The sequence below is a fragment of the Lithobates pipiens genome, unplaced genomic scaffold (assembly GCF_037356315.1).
Source record: "Lithobates pipiens isolate NorthernLeopardFrog02 unplaced genomic scaffold, aLitPip1_a1.2 Scaffold_8, whole genome shotgun sequence".
In the NCBI taxonomy this organism is placed as follows: Eukaryota; Metazoa; Chordata; class Amphibia; order Anura; family Ranidae; genus Lithobates; species Lithobates pipiens.
In genome coordinates, this window is record NW_027507903.1 from 16,381,028 (window position 1) to 16,399,576 (window position 18,549).

Sequence of the window (18,549 nt, forward strand, 5' to 3'; positions counted from 1 at the left end):
GATGGAACTTCCGCTGATCGGATTCCTCCCCCCCTCCGGTATCACATTTGGCACCTTTCAGGGGGGAGCATACACCTCTATAATCCAGGTATTTGCTCCCACTTGCAGGCATAGATCGCCGCAGGCTCCGTGGTGATCTATGCCACGTCTAGCCCCTCCTCCGCCCCCCCCCCCCCGCTGTCTTCTGGGAGACACACAGGTCCCAGAAGACAGCAGGGACCAGTGAGGACTCACAGCACGACTCGCGCATGAGCAGCAGGGAACCAGGCTGTGAAGCCGCAAGGCTTCACTTCCCGATTCCCTTACGAAGATGGCGGCGCCTCCAGATCGGCTTCGGGTGAGGACATCGCGGGCGCCCTGGACAGGTACGTTTATTTGCAGCTGCTGACTTAAAAATATATATTTTTGGCAGAACTCTGCTTTAATAAAACGTTTGCAAATAGATCATTTTTCTGCTTTACTGATGCTGCACTATTGGTGTAAATGTGCGCTGCCTCAGGATAGTCGGTTATTGGCTTTCCTTTCCTCCCACTGTCACAGCGCCTAGGAAAGGAACTGCCGATAAGTGGCATTTGTTTACATGGGATCAGCTGTGATTGGACACAGCTGATCACATGGTAAAGGGCCACTGTGCTTGGCCCTTTACCTTGATCTGTGATCAGAGGTGTCCAAAGGACACAGTAATCACAGAGTGCACCGATGTGCACCCCAGGGGTGTGGGATTCTGGGAGGACGTCAATAGAAACCCTCCCAGAACTGTGATGACCGCTCTGTAGCCATCTTTTGGCTATAGCACGGTGGGAAAAGTGGTTAAAGTGCACCTGTAGTCTTGGAGGAAAACGTTCTGCCAAACAAGGACTCCTGTACTAGTTGAGGAATGTCCTTCATTACTGTTAATTTCTACTCTTTTGTGTGTAGAGCCAATGTAATGTGCTTAGGCCTTGAAAGAGTTCATGAACCGCAAAGTCACATACCTGATTCAGTAGCAGAGATGTGCCAGTAATGAATATCACCCTTTTCTTTGGTGATCTGTAGCAGCCAACATCATAAGTAGGAGCATTTTATATTCATTACTGCGATGTTGGCAGCTACACTAAATAATGGGCAGCAACTGAAGCTCGTGATTCTATCGCAAAATGCTGCTGCAAGTCAATCAGTAACTAGCAGCAAAAAAAGGCACACATCAACACAGGACAACCCAAAGGCCAACCACTCTCAGTGAAAACGACAGGCTAGAAGTCCACCCCTTCATGGGACTCTCTTGTCCCTAATTTTTCTATTACATGGTGCTTTTTGCTTATACGGTAGGCATCCCGTTTTTCATTTGACGAATCGGCTGATACTTTATTTAGGTGAAGGTGGATTCTAGGACAATTTTTTTTTTTTCGTAGAAGTCCACCCAGAACCCTAGACTGTCAGATGGCTCAGCCACTCAGTGAGCACGGGGGGGGGGGGGGGGTAATAAAGCAGAGGGCCAGAAACAGACAGTCCCTGGTCCTCTGCTCACAGAATGCTGAGAACTGAGCGATCACCGGTCTTTGATTGCTCAGTTCTCAGTGTAGAGCCAGTGGGGGACAGATGTAGCATCAGACCAATGCTGCTTCCACCTAGATGAGTATCTTTTTTTTTTTTTTTCCTAAATCCCAAAGTTCTCTTTTATACCCCTAATAATTCAGCATGTTGCACAAAGTGCTCATTTCCTGGAGTTCAGCTTAAAGCTTTTGAATCATTTACATTAATGGCTTAAAAAAAAAAAAAAATGGTGTATTTATTTGCCCAACTTACCAAAAAGGGAAGACAATGAGTCGGCTGACCACGAACACCAGGGCGAATACACCGAACAGCACATTACATGACTTCTTCCACTGAGCATAACTGCACATTTTCGCGGCCTAGAAAAAAAGGAAATGTACACATGAAGTGTAATACTGATACAGAAACCATTTTGTCAGTGCTCACGGAAGGCAATAGAACGAAACTTAATGCAGGAACGAAAGACAAACTCCTGCTACTGGTAAAGGCCGTCCAGTGGCCAATTAGCCGCTAGGATGGCTTTTACAAGAAAATCAACCGCCTGTTGAAAAAAACAAAAACAATACCGGGATTATGCCTGTAGCTGCGGGTATCAACCCGGTATAACCACTTGAAGTCAAATGACGTACATGTAGATGATTTGGTGGCGAGTGGCTAGATTAGCGTTCTCTGTGTTACAGTCCTGCAGTCGGCAGTGCTCCAGGTTAGGTCATTATGCCTGCGGATTGCTCATGGCATTATTGGTCCAAAGCTGAGGCACTTTGCCCTGGACTCACTTAAAGCAAAACTAAAAGTCGGCAACACTTACCTCTGCTTCAACGGCCCCTCTCTGGAGCTGGCGTCTTTCTTCCTCTTGGTGCCAGGCTGTAGCTGTCTTTATTGGCCAACGCAGGATGTCATCGCCCCTGCGCATGCGCAGAACAGCAGTCATCCCAGCACACAGCCGCAGTGCTGAAATGTATACTAAGCTGTGCTTGCGCAGCTCAGTGTACATTCCATAAATGAAAGCGTGCTGGCGGGTAGGTTATTTTTATTGCACAAGAGACCTTTTGCATGCCTATTCTGTAGTAGAGAGCCTGCCTGCTTGCAGATTTTTTTAAATTGATGCTTTAGTTTCACTTTAACCACTTCCCACCCGGCCAATGCACATATACGGCCGGGTGGGAGCCGTCTACTTCTGAAAGGACATTCAGGAACGTCCTTCAGAAGGAGCGGGATCGTGCCCGCGCAGCGGCGCAATCCCGATGTGCTCGTGTCACCCGGACACGGCGCATCTCAGATCGGGAGGAGGGCTCTGTGATTGGCCCTCCTGATCACATGACGGCCGTGTCCAATCACGGCCGTCATGTGATGTAAACAGCCGGTTGATAGGCAATCGTCTCCTCCTCTCCTCACACAGAAGTCATCGCTGAGGAGAGGAGAGCAGATCGCTGCAGCCGGCTGGTGATCAGTGAGTATGAGCTGTTTTTTACAACTTTTTACTCACCGATCACCAGTCTAGTGTAAACACACCACACAGTATAAACACAGTCCCCACATATGTCCCCAAAACATACATGTCCCCAAATAATAAAAACACATGTCCCTAATAAAAACATGTCCCCCACATATGTCCCACTAAAATCACATGTCCCAATGATTATCTGCACACATATGTACGTGATCACCTGCACACATATGTACATGATCATTTGCATACATATGTCCGGGATCACACAAACCAATTATTATACACTTAACTGAATTTTTTTTACCAAAAACATGTAGCAGAATACATTTTGGCTTAAATTTATGACAAAATTTGATTTTATTGGATTTCTTTTAAAATAGAAAAAAGAAAATATTGTTTTTTTTCCAAATTTCCGCTTTTTTTGCGCTTATATCGCAAAAAATAAAAAACGGAGTCGTGAATAAATAACACCAAAATAAAGCTCTACTTGTGCGAACAAAATGATAAAAATTTCATTTGGGTACAGTGTAGCATGACCGCGCAATTGTCACTGAAAGCGCTACAGCGATGAAAGCTGAAAATTGGGCTGGGAAGGAAGGGGGCGAAAGTGCCCTGTATTGTAGTGGTTAAAGAAGAACTCCATCTTTCCACACACTTCAGCTTGGCACAAACCAACTATGTCCTTCACTAACCTGTGAGGCTGCTGGTTGTGCGGTATAAACTGTATGTAGCTGAGACTTCATACAGTATAACGCACTGTGTTCCAGATGCAAAACGTCACTTCCGCCATTGCTCTTAAAGGGCCTTTTTTTTTTTTTTAAATGACATCTTGAAAAAAAAAATAAAAATTTTTTTATTGCATCTTAGTATAAATATGAGATCTGAGGTCTTTTTGACCCCACATCTCATATTTAAGAGGACCTGTCATGTTTTTTTCTATTACAAGGGATGTTTACGTTCCTTGTAATAGGAATAAAAGTGACATTTTTTTTTTTTTTTTTTTAAAGAACAGTATAAAAAAATAAAATGATAAAATAAGAAAAAAAAAAAAAAAAAAAAAAAAAATTATATATATATATATATATATATATATATATATATATATATATATATATATATATATTTTAAACGTGCCCTGTCCCACACAGCTCACATGCAGAAACGACCGCATACGTGAGCAGCGCCCGCATATGAAAACATGTGAGGTTTTGCCGCGATCGGTAGAGCAAGAGCAATATTTCTAGCCCTAGACCTCCTCTAAACATGCAACCTGTAGAATTTTTTAAACGTCGCCTATGGAGATTTTTTAAGGGTAAAAGTTTGTCGCCATTCCACGAGCGGGCGCAATTTTGATGAGCAACATGTTGGGTATCAATTTACTCGACGTAACATTATCTTTTCACAATATAAAAAAAAACTGGGCTATAAACTGTTGTCTTATTTTTTAACTCAAATTGTACTTTTTACAAAAAAAGTGCGCTTGTAAGACAGCTGCGCAAATACGGTGTGACAAAGTATTGCAACGACCACCATTTTATTCTCTAGGGTGTTAAAAAAAAAAAAAAAATATATATATATATATATATATATATATATATATATATATATATATAAAGTTTGGGGGTTCTAAGTAATTTTCTAGCAAAAAAACCAAAACAGTTTTTGACTTGTAAACAACAAATCTCAGAAAGAGTACACACAGGTGGACTCGGTTTACTAATTAGGTGACTTCTGAAGGCAATTGGTTCCACTAGATTTTAGATAGGGGTATCAGAATTAGGCCCCTTTCACACTGACGGACCATTCAGGTCTGCCTGTCCGTTTTGACGGCAGACCTGAACGGGCGCTCCATGCCGATCTACGGAGCGACGGATGTCAGCGGAGACATGTCCGCTGAGGTCTGATCCGCTAAAAGCAGACGGATGGCCCTACGTCCAGATCCGTCGCTGGCGGATCGGGTGAGATCTGATGAAAAGGGACATGCTGTCCGTTTTCATCCGATCTCTCCATAGAGACCAGCGGTGCTGGACAAGCCCCTCCCCCGCTCAGTGAGCAGAGAGGGACCCGTCATCCACCGGCTCAGCGGAGATCAATGGAGAGATCTCTCGCTGAGCTGACAGACAGAGGCGGACTCCGTGGAAGCGGAGTCCGTCTCGTGTGAAAGAGGCCTAAAGAGGGCTGAATACAAATGCATGCCTCACATTTTTCACATATTTATTTATTAAAAAAAAAAAAAAAAATGTAAAATCATTTATCGTTTTCCTTCCACTTCACAGTTGTGTGTCACTTTGTGTTGTTCTATCACATAAAATCCCCCCAAAAAAACCTTTATGTTGACAACAGGACAAAATGTGGAAAATTTAAAGGGGTATGAATACTTTTTCAAGGCACTGTATCTGGTTCCCTTTATGCTTCAGAAGCTGCCATTAGAAACCATTACAAAATTTCCTCTTTCTAGTCTCACATGGTGGTAGTCGTCACCTCTGCAAGGCAAGTGTCAGACCTGGCAGCTTCATCCTGCAAGGAACCCTTTCTGGTCTTGCACAGATGGTGTTGACCAGGATTTTCCTCTTGCCTAAGGTAGCGTCTGTTATTCTTCTGTCCCTCTCTGGTTCCAGCTCAATTCAGTCACCTTGAATGGACTGGAAGGGTACCCTGGCTTATACCATCTCTAGGTGGCTCAAGCAGACCATCATTCAAGCTTATTGTCTCAAGTAGGGTTGCACCAATACCACTTTAAGGCCGAGTACAAGTACCGATACTTTTTTTTCCCAAGTACTCGCTGACACCGATACTTTTTTTTAAATGTCATGTGACAGTAGCACTGATGGGCACTGATAGGAGGCACTGATGAGGTGTGGACTGTGTCAGTAGTTTATTTTATTATTATTATTTTTTTTTACAATTTATATATATATATTTTTTTTACAATGCTTTCTTTGTTTGGGGGGCGGGGGGCGGTATTGTCAGTTTTTTTTGTTTATTTTTTATTATTTTTACAATTTTACTTCAAAATATTTATTACAATTTTTCCTTTATTTTTATCAACCCTGTTTGGGGGGCTTATGTAAGATGCCAGGGGTCTAAATAGACCTCTGAAATCTCCCCTTTGAGACAGAGAAAGGGACGAAGGACAAAGATTCCTCGGTCTCTTTCTCTGTAGCCTCAGCTGCACGGAAGATGAATGGAGAGGAGACAGAGGCTTCTCTACATTTATAAACGGAAGCATCGTAAATAGTTTTCTCTGCTCCGTTATGAATGGACATACAGAAAAGGAAGGAGCCGGTTAATTACATATTTAGTGGCTCCTTCCTCCTCTCTCCATCCTGACAGATCTCTAGGAAGGGGGCTGTGGAGCGGAGGAGGACAAGGAAGGGGACGCGGAGGAAGACGAGGAAGGGGACGCGGAGGAAGACGAGGAAGGGGACGCGGAGGAAGACGAGGAAGGGGACGCGGAGGAAGACGAGGAAGGGGACGCGGAGGAAGACGAGGAAGGGGACGCGGAGGAAGACGAGGAAGGGGACGCGGAGGAAGACGAGGAAGGGGACGCGGAGGAAGACGAGGAAGGGGACGGCGGAGGAAGACGAGGAAGGGGACGCGGAGGAAGACGAGGAAGGGGACGCGGAGGAAGACGAGGAAGGGGACGCGGAGGAAGACGAGGAAGGGGACGCGGAGGAAGACGAGGAAGGGGACGCGGAGGAAGACGAGGAAGGGGACGCGGAGGAAGACGAGGAAGGGGACGCGGAGGAAGACGAGGAAGGGGACGCGGAGGAAGACAAGGAAGGGGACGCGGAGGAAGACAAGGAGGGGGACGCGGAGGAAGACAAGGAGGGGGACGCGGAGGAAGACAAGGAGGGGGACGCGGAGGAAGACAAGGAGGGGGACGCGGAGGAAGACAAGGAGGGGGACGCGGAGGAAGACAAGGAGGGGGACGCGGAGGAAGACAAGGAGGGGGACGCGGAGGAAGACAAGGAGGGGGACGCGGAGAAGGACACGGAGGAGGAGCGGAGAAGGACACGGAGGGGGAGCGGAGAAGGACACGGAGGGGGAGCGGAGAAGGACACGAAGGGGGAGCGGAGAAGGACACGGAGGGGGAGCGGAGAAGGACACGGAGGGGGAGCGGAGAAGGACACGGAGGGGGAGCGGAGAAGGACACGGAGGGGGAGCGGAGAAGGACACGGAGGGGGAGCGGAGAAGGACACGGAGGGGGAGCGGAGAAGGACACGGAGGGGGAGCGGAGAAGGACACGGAGGGGGAGCGGAGAAGGACACGGAGGGGGAGCAGAGAAAGAAAAGGAGGGGGAGCGGAGAAGGACACGGAGGGGGAGCGGAGAAGGACACGGAGGGGGAGCGGAGAAGGACACGGAGGGGGAGCGGAGAAGGACACGGAGGGGGAGCGGAGAAGGACACGGAGGGGGAGCGGAGAAGGACACGGAGGGGGAGCTGAAAAAAGAACATGGAGGGGGAGCGGAGAATGAACAGAGAAGGACAAAGAGGGGGAGCAGAGGAGGACATGGTGGGGCACCTTAGGAGCAAGGAGGAGGAAACTGAGGAGGAGTCAGGAGACAGTGGGGGGTGATCGGTGCGGTGGTGGGGGCCGTTACAAGCACCGATCTACCCGTAAGGCTTTCAATAAAGCAGCTGACAGCCTTTTCACGTCCTCTCTCTCCTACAGCTTTCAGCTGCTTTATTGAAATCTATACAGGGAGATCGGTGCTTATAACGGGCCCCATCACATGACTGCCCATGTATCAGATTAGGCATCACAGCATTTTCAAGTACTTGTGCAAATGCTCGGTATTGGCACCGATACGGATACTAGCATCCGTATCGGTGCAACCCTAGTCTTAAGGATCAGGTTTTACTCCATCGAGGTGCAGTCTACTAGACCTGTGAGTCTTTCTTGGGCCTTTACGGATTCAAGCAACTGTTTCTCAGATATGCAAGGCTGCCACCTGGTCTTCTGTTTCTACATTCTCTAAGTTCTAGCAGGTGGACATCTCAGCCACATCTGATGCCAGCGTTGGACGTAGGGAGCCCCCAGTTTTCTGTTTTCATGGGCTTGTTGGTATTTGTATGCTTTGTTAACACCCCCCCCCCCCCCCCCCCTTTGGATTGCATTTGGACACCCCAAAGTTTTAAGGCTTCTCATGTCCCTTATTTATACTGATTGTAATATACTTTTATTTAAAGTCCACTGAGGGAGCCAATAAGGAGAAATGGGGTGGGGCCAAGCTGCGGGCTGTGTGTGTAAATGAATATGCAGAGCCGTGGCTTGTGAGCAAGCCTGATTGGGTGCCCCCATTGCAAGCTGCTTGCTATAGGGACACTCGGCAGGAGGGAGGGGCAAAGAGTGGCAGCAAGGGGCCCAGGAAGAGGAGGATCGGGGCCGCTCTGTGCAAGACCACTGCAAGTAAGGTAAGTATAACATGTTTGTTACTTTAAAAAAAATCCTTTAATTTCTCTTTAAGTGCCATTTTCTACTGTACCTCCAACAAGACGTCGGAAACATCATGCACCAACATAGTCAGCGTTCCCATTCGGATATACTTGACGCTCCAGGAAAAGTTCAGCAAAAAGATGGTTGCACAGTGATGAACAACTTGTACATTGAAGTCCTGCAATAACAAAATAACGCTAAGCTGTGGATTTATTTTAAAGTGAAACAGTTTTTACAAAGTTTTGCATTCTAATTTGGGTTGTGTCTCCATTTAAAGACAGGAGCACCAGAAAACAAACATGTTTATGTGGGGGGGGAAAGGTTAGAACCTCCGTCAGGCTTTCATTACTTGTTAAAAAAACAAATAAAATATTCCTAGCTCACTTACCAGCCAGCCTGAAACAGAATCAAATGGATCCCGTCTAACAGTTCACATTAAAACAGGGGGTTTAGTTTAGCACACACTTGCAAATAGATGCGTAAGTGACAGCGGCCACATCACGGCACCGCAGTGCACTGGGGGGGGGGGGGGTCCGTTCGGTTTTTTTGCAGGCTGGCACGTGAGCTGGGAATCTTTGTTTGACAGACGTCGCCCCTTCCATGTTCTCCTTTCTGCAAAGGCCAGTTATAGGTAGGGGCAGTTGCCATTTGTTTGTACTTTTATTACTTGTCACAGAGGCGAGGGAGAATCTCACAGATTTTTGAAAAAATAAAAAATAAAAGATGTTTTTCAACTCTTTCCTGCTCTACATAACAATGATCTTATGTCTGTCTGTGTCACCACTAGAGGACGCTCTTCACTACCTGTCCAGGAGCCCACATAGGAAGGGAAATCACTTCAACAGAAAATGGACAGGTTCTAATTCTTTGAGCTCCATTTGAGCGTTAGGATAGTACTTGGAACTGTCTTTAATTAAGCTGGTGGCTCCCCTATTAGGCAATTATAGTGGAACCTTGGTTAACGAGTAACGCGGTTAATGAGCGTTTTGAAAGACAAGCAACAGTTTAAAAAAAAAATCCTGACTCAGTTTGCGAGTGTTGTCTCGTAAAATGAGTTCAAGCTAATGGGGTGTGCAGTACCGCATTTGGCCAGAGGTGAGGGGCGCTGGTGACACTCGGAACGGTTCGGAGCCGTTCGGAAATACTAGGAAACACTGGGAAAAACGCCTTTCCCGAGTGTTTCCGAGCCTGAGTTCATCCGAGCTGTCCCCGGGTATTTCCGAGGCTCTCCAGTGCTTCCCCCCACCTCTGGCCACATGCAGCATTGCATGCAATAGAAGTCAATGCAGAATGAATGATCTTTGTTTCCATTGACTTCTATGGGGAAACTCACTTTGAAATGCGAGTGCTTTGGAGTACAAGCATTCTCCTGGAACGGATTATGCTCATAATCTAAGGTTTCACTACAACAGGGATATGCAATTAGCGGACCTCCAGCTGTTACAAAACGACAGGTCCCATCATGCCTCTGCCTCTGGGTGTCATGCTCGCGGCTGTCAGAGTCTTGCTATGCCTTATGGGACTTGTAGTTCTGCAACAGCTGGAGTTCCGCTAATTGCACATCCCTGCACTACAAGCTATACTTCACACAGTTTGAAGAACTTTTCTATGAGGATTTTATTGCTAACTGGGATGACTCAAAGGTGCCATGCTATGAACGGCACAAAAAAGGGCACGGTGATGACATGGGCACCTTTCCCTGACAGTCTTCCAGTGAATGATCAAGCTGGTGGCTCTCCTAATGGGCAATTACAGGCTATGCCTCAGATTGAAGAACTTTCTTATGTGGATTTAACTGCCAACAAGGGATGACTTAAAGCAGAACTTCATCTGTCCATCTATTAAATCTTCTGCCCTTGTTGTTGTTTTAACTTTGGATAGTAAAACATTTTTTATCTGCCAGTAAATACCTTATACAACCAACTTCCTGTTTCTTGTCTGGTCATTAGCCTAGGCTTATGACATCATGCACAGCTCTCTCGCTCACTCTTGTGAGAGTTTGCCAGGAAGGGAGGGGGGATGAGTCACAAGAGGGCCAATGAGAGCTGTGGAGCTGGAGGTGTGCCTCTGTGTGTGCGTAAATCCAGGAAAACAGAAAGCAGCTTCAGCTGCCCACAGTGGATGCAGCCAGACTCAGTGGAGGGAGATTTCTGAAGCATATTTGGCAAGTACAGAATCACAGTGTAATATATATATATATATATATATATATATATATATATAATAATATGCAAAGTCGTTGGTGGGAAGCTTTGTGCCGCGTACACACGTATCAGACTATCCGGCGGACTTAGTCTGGTGGACAAACCGCCGTACTGTCCACCGGACTTTCCGAATGAGCTACCTGCCCACACACGGTACTTTTGCGGCGGACTTAGTCCGCCGTACTATCCGCCATACCGCCGGACTATCTGCCGGACTTTTGAAATGAACGGACTCGCCCACACAGGGACTTCCCCAAAGCACCCCCCCATGTTGAGGGCACGTGGCCTGGTATGGCTCAGGAGGAGCGATCGCTCATCCCCACCCCCTTTTCTGGCCGGCCAGGGTAGCGTGCTCAGATAAGGGTCTGATATGGACCTAGAGGGGGACCCCCACGCCGTTTTTTTTCCGCGTAGGGCTTCCCCTTTAACTCCATACAAGGTTACGGGGCCAGCGACGCCTCCTTCGCTGGTCCCAGCTACCTGGAGCCGAGCTCAAAACGAGCGGACCTTTCTCCGGGTGGGAAAAGTCCATTCATTTCAAAAGTACGGCAGACTAGCACACACACGGCCGTATTGTCCGCTGGACTAGCACACACATGGCCGTATTGTCTGCTGGACTAGCAAACACATGGCCGTATTGTCCGCCGAAATGCGAGTCCGGTGGACATATTTCTTTCTTAGTCCACCAGATTGTTTGATCATATGTACGCGGATTCAGGAGCTTATTATATTATAATATATATATTATATATATATATATATATATAATATATATATATATATATATATATATATATATATATATAGAGAGAGAGAGGAGAGAGAGAGAGAGAGAGAGAGAGAGAGAGAGAGAGAGAGAGAGAGAGAGAGAGAGAGAGAGAGAGAGAGAGAGAGAGAGAGAGAGAGAGAGAGAGAGAGAGAGAGAGAGAGAGAGAGAGAGAGAGAGAGAGAGAGAGAGAGAGAGAGAATCTCTCTCATATATTTGATATATATATTTTATATATATTTTATATCTATATCATTAGCCAGTCTGAATTTTAAGCAAGGTCAAAAAAGAAAAGCTTCCAATTTCCTCCAGCGTACAAGAAGGAGCATTGCAGGATTTACATTCGGAGTCTCTGGTCGCATTTTGATTTTCTGTCTGCCTCCACAAGTTGCTGGATAGGAGGATGGAAACATTTACTATGCTATATGCTGGAATTGTAGTAGCTGATCGGATGACTGTTTAGTGCAATACTAAAGCCACAGAAACATTTAAAACAGGAGAACAGTATTTAGAATGGAAATATTGTCTCACCTTTCTTCTGACATCAAAGGCGACGCTGAACAGCAGGGACCAATAAAAGCTCAGCTCTAACACATAGTACCAGTACTGGGATGACAGCACTTCCTGCCAAAAGCAAAAGACATAGGTAAATAATACGTGTCAAACAAAATCATCTACGCAAACATGTCACGCACACACTTGAGAAGCCAATTTGCACATAAGGTTGAACCACCCTATTAGAATTACAACAAACTGGGACATACCAAAGAAGAAAGTGTCTGTACTGAAAGGGAATTTCATTACGAAAGAAAAGAAAAAAATAAATAAAAAAAATCGGAGAATACAACCTTACAGCGTTTTTTTTTTTTTAACCTTAATACATTCTATGCATTAAAGGGTTACTACACCCAGGACCCTGCATTCACTATATCTGGTCTCCCACAGTACACAGAACATGGAAATGTAATTATTTTAGTAAATATAAACTGATAAATACCTTTTCTCATCAGCAGTATATAGCAGTCTTGTGACTTCTATCAGTGTCTGGTTAAAGCTTGTAGGATCTCCTCCGCGTGTCCTATGAGAATGCAGGACCCCTAGGACCCCTGACCCTTTGTCTGGACGGTGCTGATTGGCCCTGTGCTGATTCAATACACTCTCCCAAGGAAATAAAAACTCTAGCTCTAGCACTACACACCAAACTGAGCATGTGCAGAGTGCCTCCAAGGCTCTGTACTATCAGGAGATGGTTTGGGGACTATGGAAGAGGGGGGGGGGGGGGGGATCAAAAGACAGGATCAATGTCTTTTTACACAATGCAGAGGATTAACCCCTTAGGTTCCACAGTGAGTATAAAAAGCATGCTTTACTGCATATATAGACTGATTTTACTGTTGTGGGTTTAGTACCACTTTAAGGTTAAAAAACAAAAAAAAAAAACGTTCTGTGTCACAGACTCACCTCCTCACCCCTCTTATGCTTACCTAAACCCAATCACGACCTAGCTGTGGCTCTCCTGGCTTTGTCCCTCCTCCCTGGGCAAATCAATAGCAGCAGAAGCCAGTGGCTCCTACTTCTGTCAATCAACTCCAGTGACGAGGGAGCGGGGGCAGGGCCGAATCATGCTGTCTGTGTCGAAAGACACAGCAGTGTTGCTTGGGAGCAAGCCCGCACGAGTGACCCCCACAGGAATCGGTTTTCTATTGGGGACACCAGCAAGAGAGGAGGAGTCAGGACCACTGATGGGGGACCCGAGAAGAGATGGATGGGGGACCCGAGAAGAGATGGATTGGGCCCATGCTGTGCAATTCTATAGCACAGAGAAGGTAAGTATTGACATGTTTGTGTTTTTTATGTTTTCCCTTTACAACCACTTTAAAACAGAGTTCCCTCCAAAAATGGAGCTTCCGCTTTACGTGCTGTGACCCCCCCGACATGCCACAATTGCCCGGCCATTCACAACACGCAGAGTGGCTTGCGCATGCGTAGTGCGTGCCTGGTGCTTACAGTTACAATGCTAGCACCGCCCAGGGGAGCGAGTCTGCAGGCGCCCGCATTGCTGGACCATGGGACAGGTGAGTGTCCGATTATTAAAAGTCAGCAGCTACACTTTTTGCAGCTGCTGACTTTTAAATGGGTGGAACTCCGCTTTAAATAAAAATATATATATATAAAAAAAAAACTACAAGAAAGGAAAAGTGTATGTCGAGCTAATCGTTTTGGATAAAGTAGGAAGGAATAAAACGGTTTCAATCTTCAATTTAACCACTTCACTTCTTGCACCTGTAAGGACCAGAGTAATATTTAGATTTTCTTCTCTGACCTGTTTGTTCTGTAAAAATGTCATCATTACTTAAAGAGTAACTCCACTTTTGTTGGGGGGAAAAAAAATCATTCCCATCTGGGTGAGCCACACTGCAAGGAGTTGAACAAACTTTGTTGCAGATTCCTACCTGTTTTTGCTCTGAAGAAATAGCTGTTTGTTTCTTTGTGTACGTGTACAAAATGAACGTGAATGGGAGTCATTTTATAATTATAAATCAGCTGCTGCACTTGCAGGGTTCTAATGAGGAAAGTGGCATGGTCTGCATCTCTTTAGATGCAATTTCCCACTGGGAGCATGTCACCAAAAATTACATTTTTGCACAGGAAGCCTAAAATCTGACTTGCATCTTAGTGCAGACTTCTGGGAAACTCAGTGAGCCAGTCACACAAGCAAGAAATGACATATCTGGGGGGGGGGATTGGGGGGCAAGCCGCTGAGATCCTGAGCCGGCCGCTCCCACCTCCTCCAAAGCCCAGCGCTCCAGTGCGCGAGGAGAGGGCAGAGCAGAGACCGTCGGCAGCTCTCCGCTCGGAAAGCTGCGAGAACCAAGTGATCTGCGGTATTAGATTACTCGGTTCTCAGCGTTCGAGTTGGTGGGGGACAGGTGCAGCAACGGACTGATCCACCTAGGCAAGTATAAATGTGCAGTAACCCCTAACCCCATACTTCCCTTTTAAGGAATACATATATTGTTTTTTTTAAAGTGTTACTAAACCCAGTAATATAAAAATAATTCATGAGCGCGCGCCCCCCCCCCAGTGCCCACAGCTTATAAATCTTCGTTTTACATTAAAACACTGCCACTATATACCTTTTTGGTTGATCTGTATACCATAATCACGTGATAAACTGCAGGGTCCACCCGAGTCCTGAGTGTTCAGGTAGGAGGAGATTTCCACTACAGCCTGTGTCCTCATGCTGTTATGGGAGGCGGATCATCCATCAATCAAGATGTGACATCCCATCCACTGTGTTCTTTTTTAGTTACTGGGCATGGAGGAGGGAGGAGGGAGGGATTGGGCTGTCATTTAGGATCTGTATACACACCCACAATGGACACAGAACAGAAATGGGCATTTTTCAAAAAGAGACTATGCAAACTCACTGAAAAGTATATTCCCATGGGCAAGACGTGTAAAAGGCTAAAAATAAAATAAATAAAATACAAATGTGGTTCACGGCCAAAGTTAAGAAGGCTATAAATAATAAGAAAATAAAATATTAAAATGAAGGAACACCATCATCGTTTAAATGCTACAAAGAATATAACAGAATATGTAAAAAGGAAATCAAGAATGCAAAAATTCAAAACAAACGACAGATTGCAAAAAAATAGTAGGACAAACCCCAAAAAAATTCTTAAAATATATTCATAGGAAAAAGGTCAGGTCTGAGCATGTAGGCCCTTTACAAAATAATCTAGAGTGGGTGACTGGGGATAAAGAGAAGGCAAAATACTTTCTTCAGCTCTGTGTAAACAAAGGAGCATGGGGGAGCTCATGTCCATTATGGAAGTGGTATTGGCACACAAAAGGCTCAAAAGTGATATGGTCCAGAAATATTTAAGACAGAATAAAGGTGGATAAAGCACCTGGACCAGATGGCATCCACCCACAGATCCGAAAAGATTTTACTGTTCCACTACGTGGATTTAGTAACATTTTAAGGACAAACAAGGCTTTCTTTTAGAAGTATTGTCTTGCAAATGTTTTTTTTTTAGCCAAAAAGGGTAAGAAACAGTATAAAAAAAATAAAAAAAAATAAAATCTAGCGCTCAAAATCCTCCATGCATCCTCTCCTCCATGGATGAAAGGGTGATGATCCTCAGCATAGTATGTGTATATCCCTTTAACCAGTTCCTGACCGACGCACGTACGGGCAGGCCTATTGGCGTACAGGTACGTCCATTTCTATATGCCGCCCTGCCATTGCGTGCACCGCTGGCGGCGCGCTCACGTGCCGGTCGGGACCCCCGTGAGTCCGGTCGCGGGTCCCGCGGACTCAATCGCCATGGGGATACCCGCGATCGTCTCACGGGGAGATGCCGATGTAAACAGCGATTTTTATCATGACTGCGACATTATGGCGGACACGTCGGATAATTCTGACTTTTTGGGACCATTGGCATTAATACAGTGATCAGTGCGATTAAAATTGCATTGATTACTGTAAAAATGTCACTGACAGTGAAGGGGCTAATATGTATCCTAGGGAGCGTTCTAAGTGAAGGGGGAGGGGACTGTGCAGGGAAACTAACAGATCGCTGTTCATACTCTGTATGAACAGACGATCTGTCAGTTCACTGCTCAGGGACCTGGAAACTGTGTGTTTACACACACAGCTCCCGTTTCTCAGTGTGTCCCGAGCGATCGCGGGAGCCCGGCGGCGATCGAGACCGCCGGGCACTTGCATCGGCTTGGGGAGCGAGCGCAAGCACCGCCTAGTGGCCGTTTATGCTACTGACGTAGCATAACGGCGATTCGCGCAGCCGAGCCATGCTGCCACAGTACAACTGCGGCGGCTGGTCAACTAGTGGTTAAACCTGTAAATACCATAACAACTACTTTGTGCATCCAGGTGGATTATACCGCGTTTTATTTTTCAGGACACATCTGGCTTTCATTTGGTGGTAAATGGTAATGGATATTTTCAGATTTTTATTATCCAAGGAAAACTGGCCCAAAATAGTAAAAAATACAAAAAAAATAAAAATAAAAAATATGGAACTGTATATTTCTTGCTACTACCATAACCTACCAAAGAACGACCCAAAATTCTCCTGCTCCTGCCGATCGCAGCGATACCACATATGTGTATGTTAATTGATGTTTGTATCCGTAGTAGTGCCCAAAAAACAGTAAGAGCACATTTTGCTTTTTTTTTTTTTATCCTGCCTAAAACACACTGACGCTAATGAAAAAAAGAAAATCCTGTCCAAAAAAAAATAAATAATGATCCTAACTTTTGACCCTGACCTTGACTCAAGCACTAACCCTGGGGCTGACCCAGATCAAATGTTGATCTAGGTATTTTGCTTTTAAATTTTTGATTATTATTTTTTTTTTTTCTATCTCTGCAAAAGGACAGAGAATGATACAATGCATCTGTCTCGTCCATTCACAGAGACAGGAAACAGGGGGGCGGGCCAATCAGTGGCTATCGCAGCGATCAGGTGAACAGAAATCAGACTTTCCAGGTCCCAATCTTTAGAAATAGGCAAAGGGGCTCTCGGCGGGCACCAAGCACAAAGGGAAGTACACAAATATGCCACCGAAAAAAAAGCCCAGTCCAGTGGGCGCGGCATATTTGCGTACGGTCAGCGTGAATGGGGGTCAGTCACTTAACTAACCCGTTTCACACCGGAGGTAATTTTCAGGCGTTTTAGCACTAGTAATAGCGCCTGTAAAGCGCCTAACCACTGCCGCCCGAATGTGAAAGCCGGACTGCTTTTCACAGAGGGGCGGTGCGCTTGCGAGACGATCGGAAAAGTCCTGCAAGCGGCATGCTTGGGGTGGTTTGGGTGCGCTGTATACAGCGCTCCCAAAAATGCCCCTGCCCATTGCAATGAATGGGCAGCGTTTCGGAAGTGATTTTTTGGGGTAAAAAGTGCCCTGCTAGCGGCCAAAAAGTGACACTTAAACAGGGGTAAATCGCCCCTAAAACAAGCAACGCTTTACCGCTAACGCACGGGCGGGTCCAATGTGAAAGGGGTCTGAATCAAATTACACCGTTGACTTGATATTTTTTTTATGTAGCACTTCAATAAGGTATTTCCGATATATCTCTTGTAATATTGATTGAATCTTGCGATAGATATCTACTGTATATGTTATGATATGATATGGGCAGCGCAACCAAGATTTACGTAATTATGTTTAAATAATAATTGTTAACCGCTTCAGCCCTGGAAGATTTGGCTGCTCAATGAGCAGGCCATTTTTTGCGATTCGGGACTGCGTCGCTTTAATTGACAATTGCGTGGCGCTGCACCCAAACAAAATTGACATCCTTTTTTCCTCCACAAATAGAGCATTTTTTTGGTGGCATTTGATCACCTCTGCATTTTTTTTATTTTTTGTACTATAAACAAAAAAAAGAGCGACAATTTTGAAAAAAAAAACACGTACTATTTTGTACTTTTTGCTATAATATCCCCATTTTTTTTTAACTATTTTTTTTTCTCAGTTTAGACCGATGTGTATTCTTCTACATATTTTTGGTAATAAATATCGCAAAAAGCGTATATTGATTGGTTTGCGCAAAATTTATAGCATCTACAAAATAGGGGATAGATTTATAACATTTTTATTATTATTATTATTTTTTACTAGTAATGGCGGTGATTTTTATCGGGACTGCGACATTATGGCGGACAGATCGGACACTTTTGACACATTTTTTGGACCATTGGCATTTCTGCAGCGATCAGTGCTATAAAATTGCACTGATTACTGTATAAATTACACTGCCAGGGAAGGGGTTAACTCTAGGGAGCAATCAAGGGGGGGAGGGAACGGTGATCCCTCTCTGTGTTCTAACTGAAGGGGGAATGGGACTGTCATGGGGAGAGGACAGATCGCTGTTAATACTTTGTATGACCACACGATCAGTCTCTTCTCCCCTCAGAGAACAGGGATCAAGTGTTTACACATACAGATCCCTGTTCTCGGTGTGTCACGAGCGATCGTGGGAGCCCAGCGGTCATCGCATCAGCTCCGGGGGTGAGCAGAGACATGCGCCCCTAGTGGCCACAGGACGAAGCGATGTAACAGAACATAGTTTCGCCCAGCCGTGCCGTTCTGCCGCAGTGAAACTGCGGCGGCTGGTTGGC

At 45.5% G+C, this 18,549-nt stretch overlaps 1 protein-coding gene across 1 annotated transcript in view; it reads right to left on the bottom strand.

Annotated features, from left to right (window-relative positions):
• The window catches only part of LOC143964253 (ceramide synthase 2-like), a 71,609-nt gene that overhangs the window by 17,418 nt on the left and 35,642 nt on the right, over positions 1-18,549 (bottom strand). The window contains exons 5-7 of the mRNA XM_077473952.1: positions 11,924-12,016; positions 8,472-8,600; positions 1,786-1,892 (exon numbers count right to left, since the gene is read on the bottom strand). Of these exons, the coding sequence (XP_077330078.1) occupies positions 1,786-1,892; positions 8,472-8,600; positions 11,924-12,016 (329 nt within the window). The remainder of the gene's footprint in view (positions 1-1,785; positions 1,893-8,471; positions 8,601-11,923; positions 12,017-18,549) is intronic.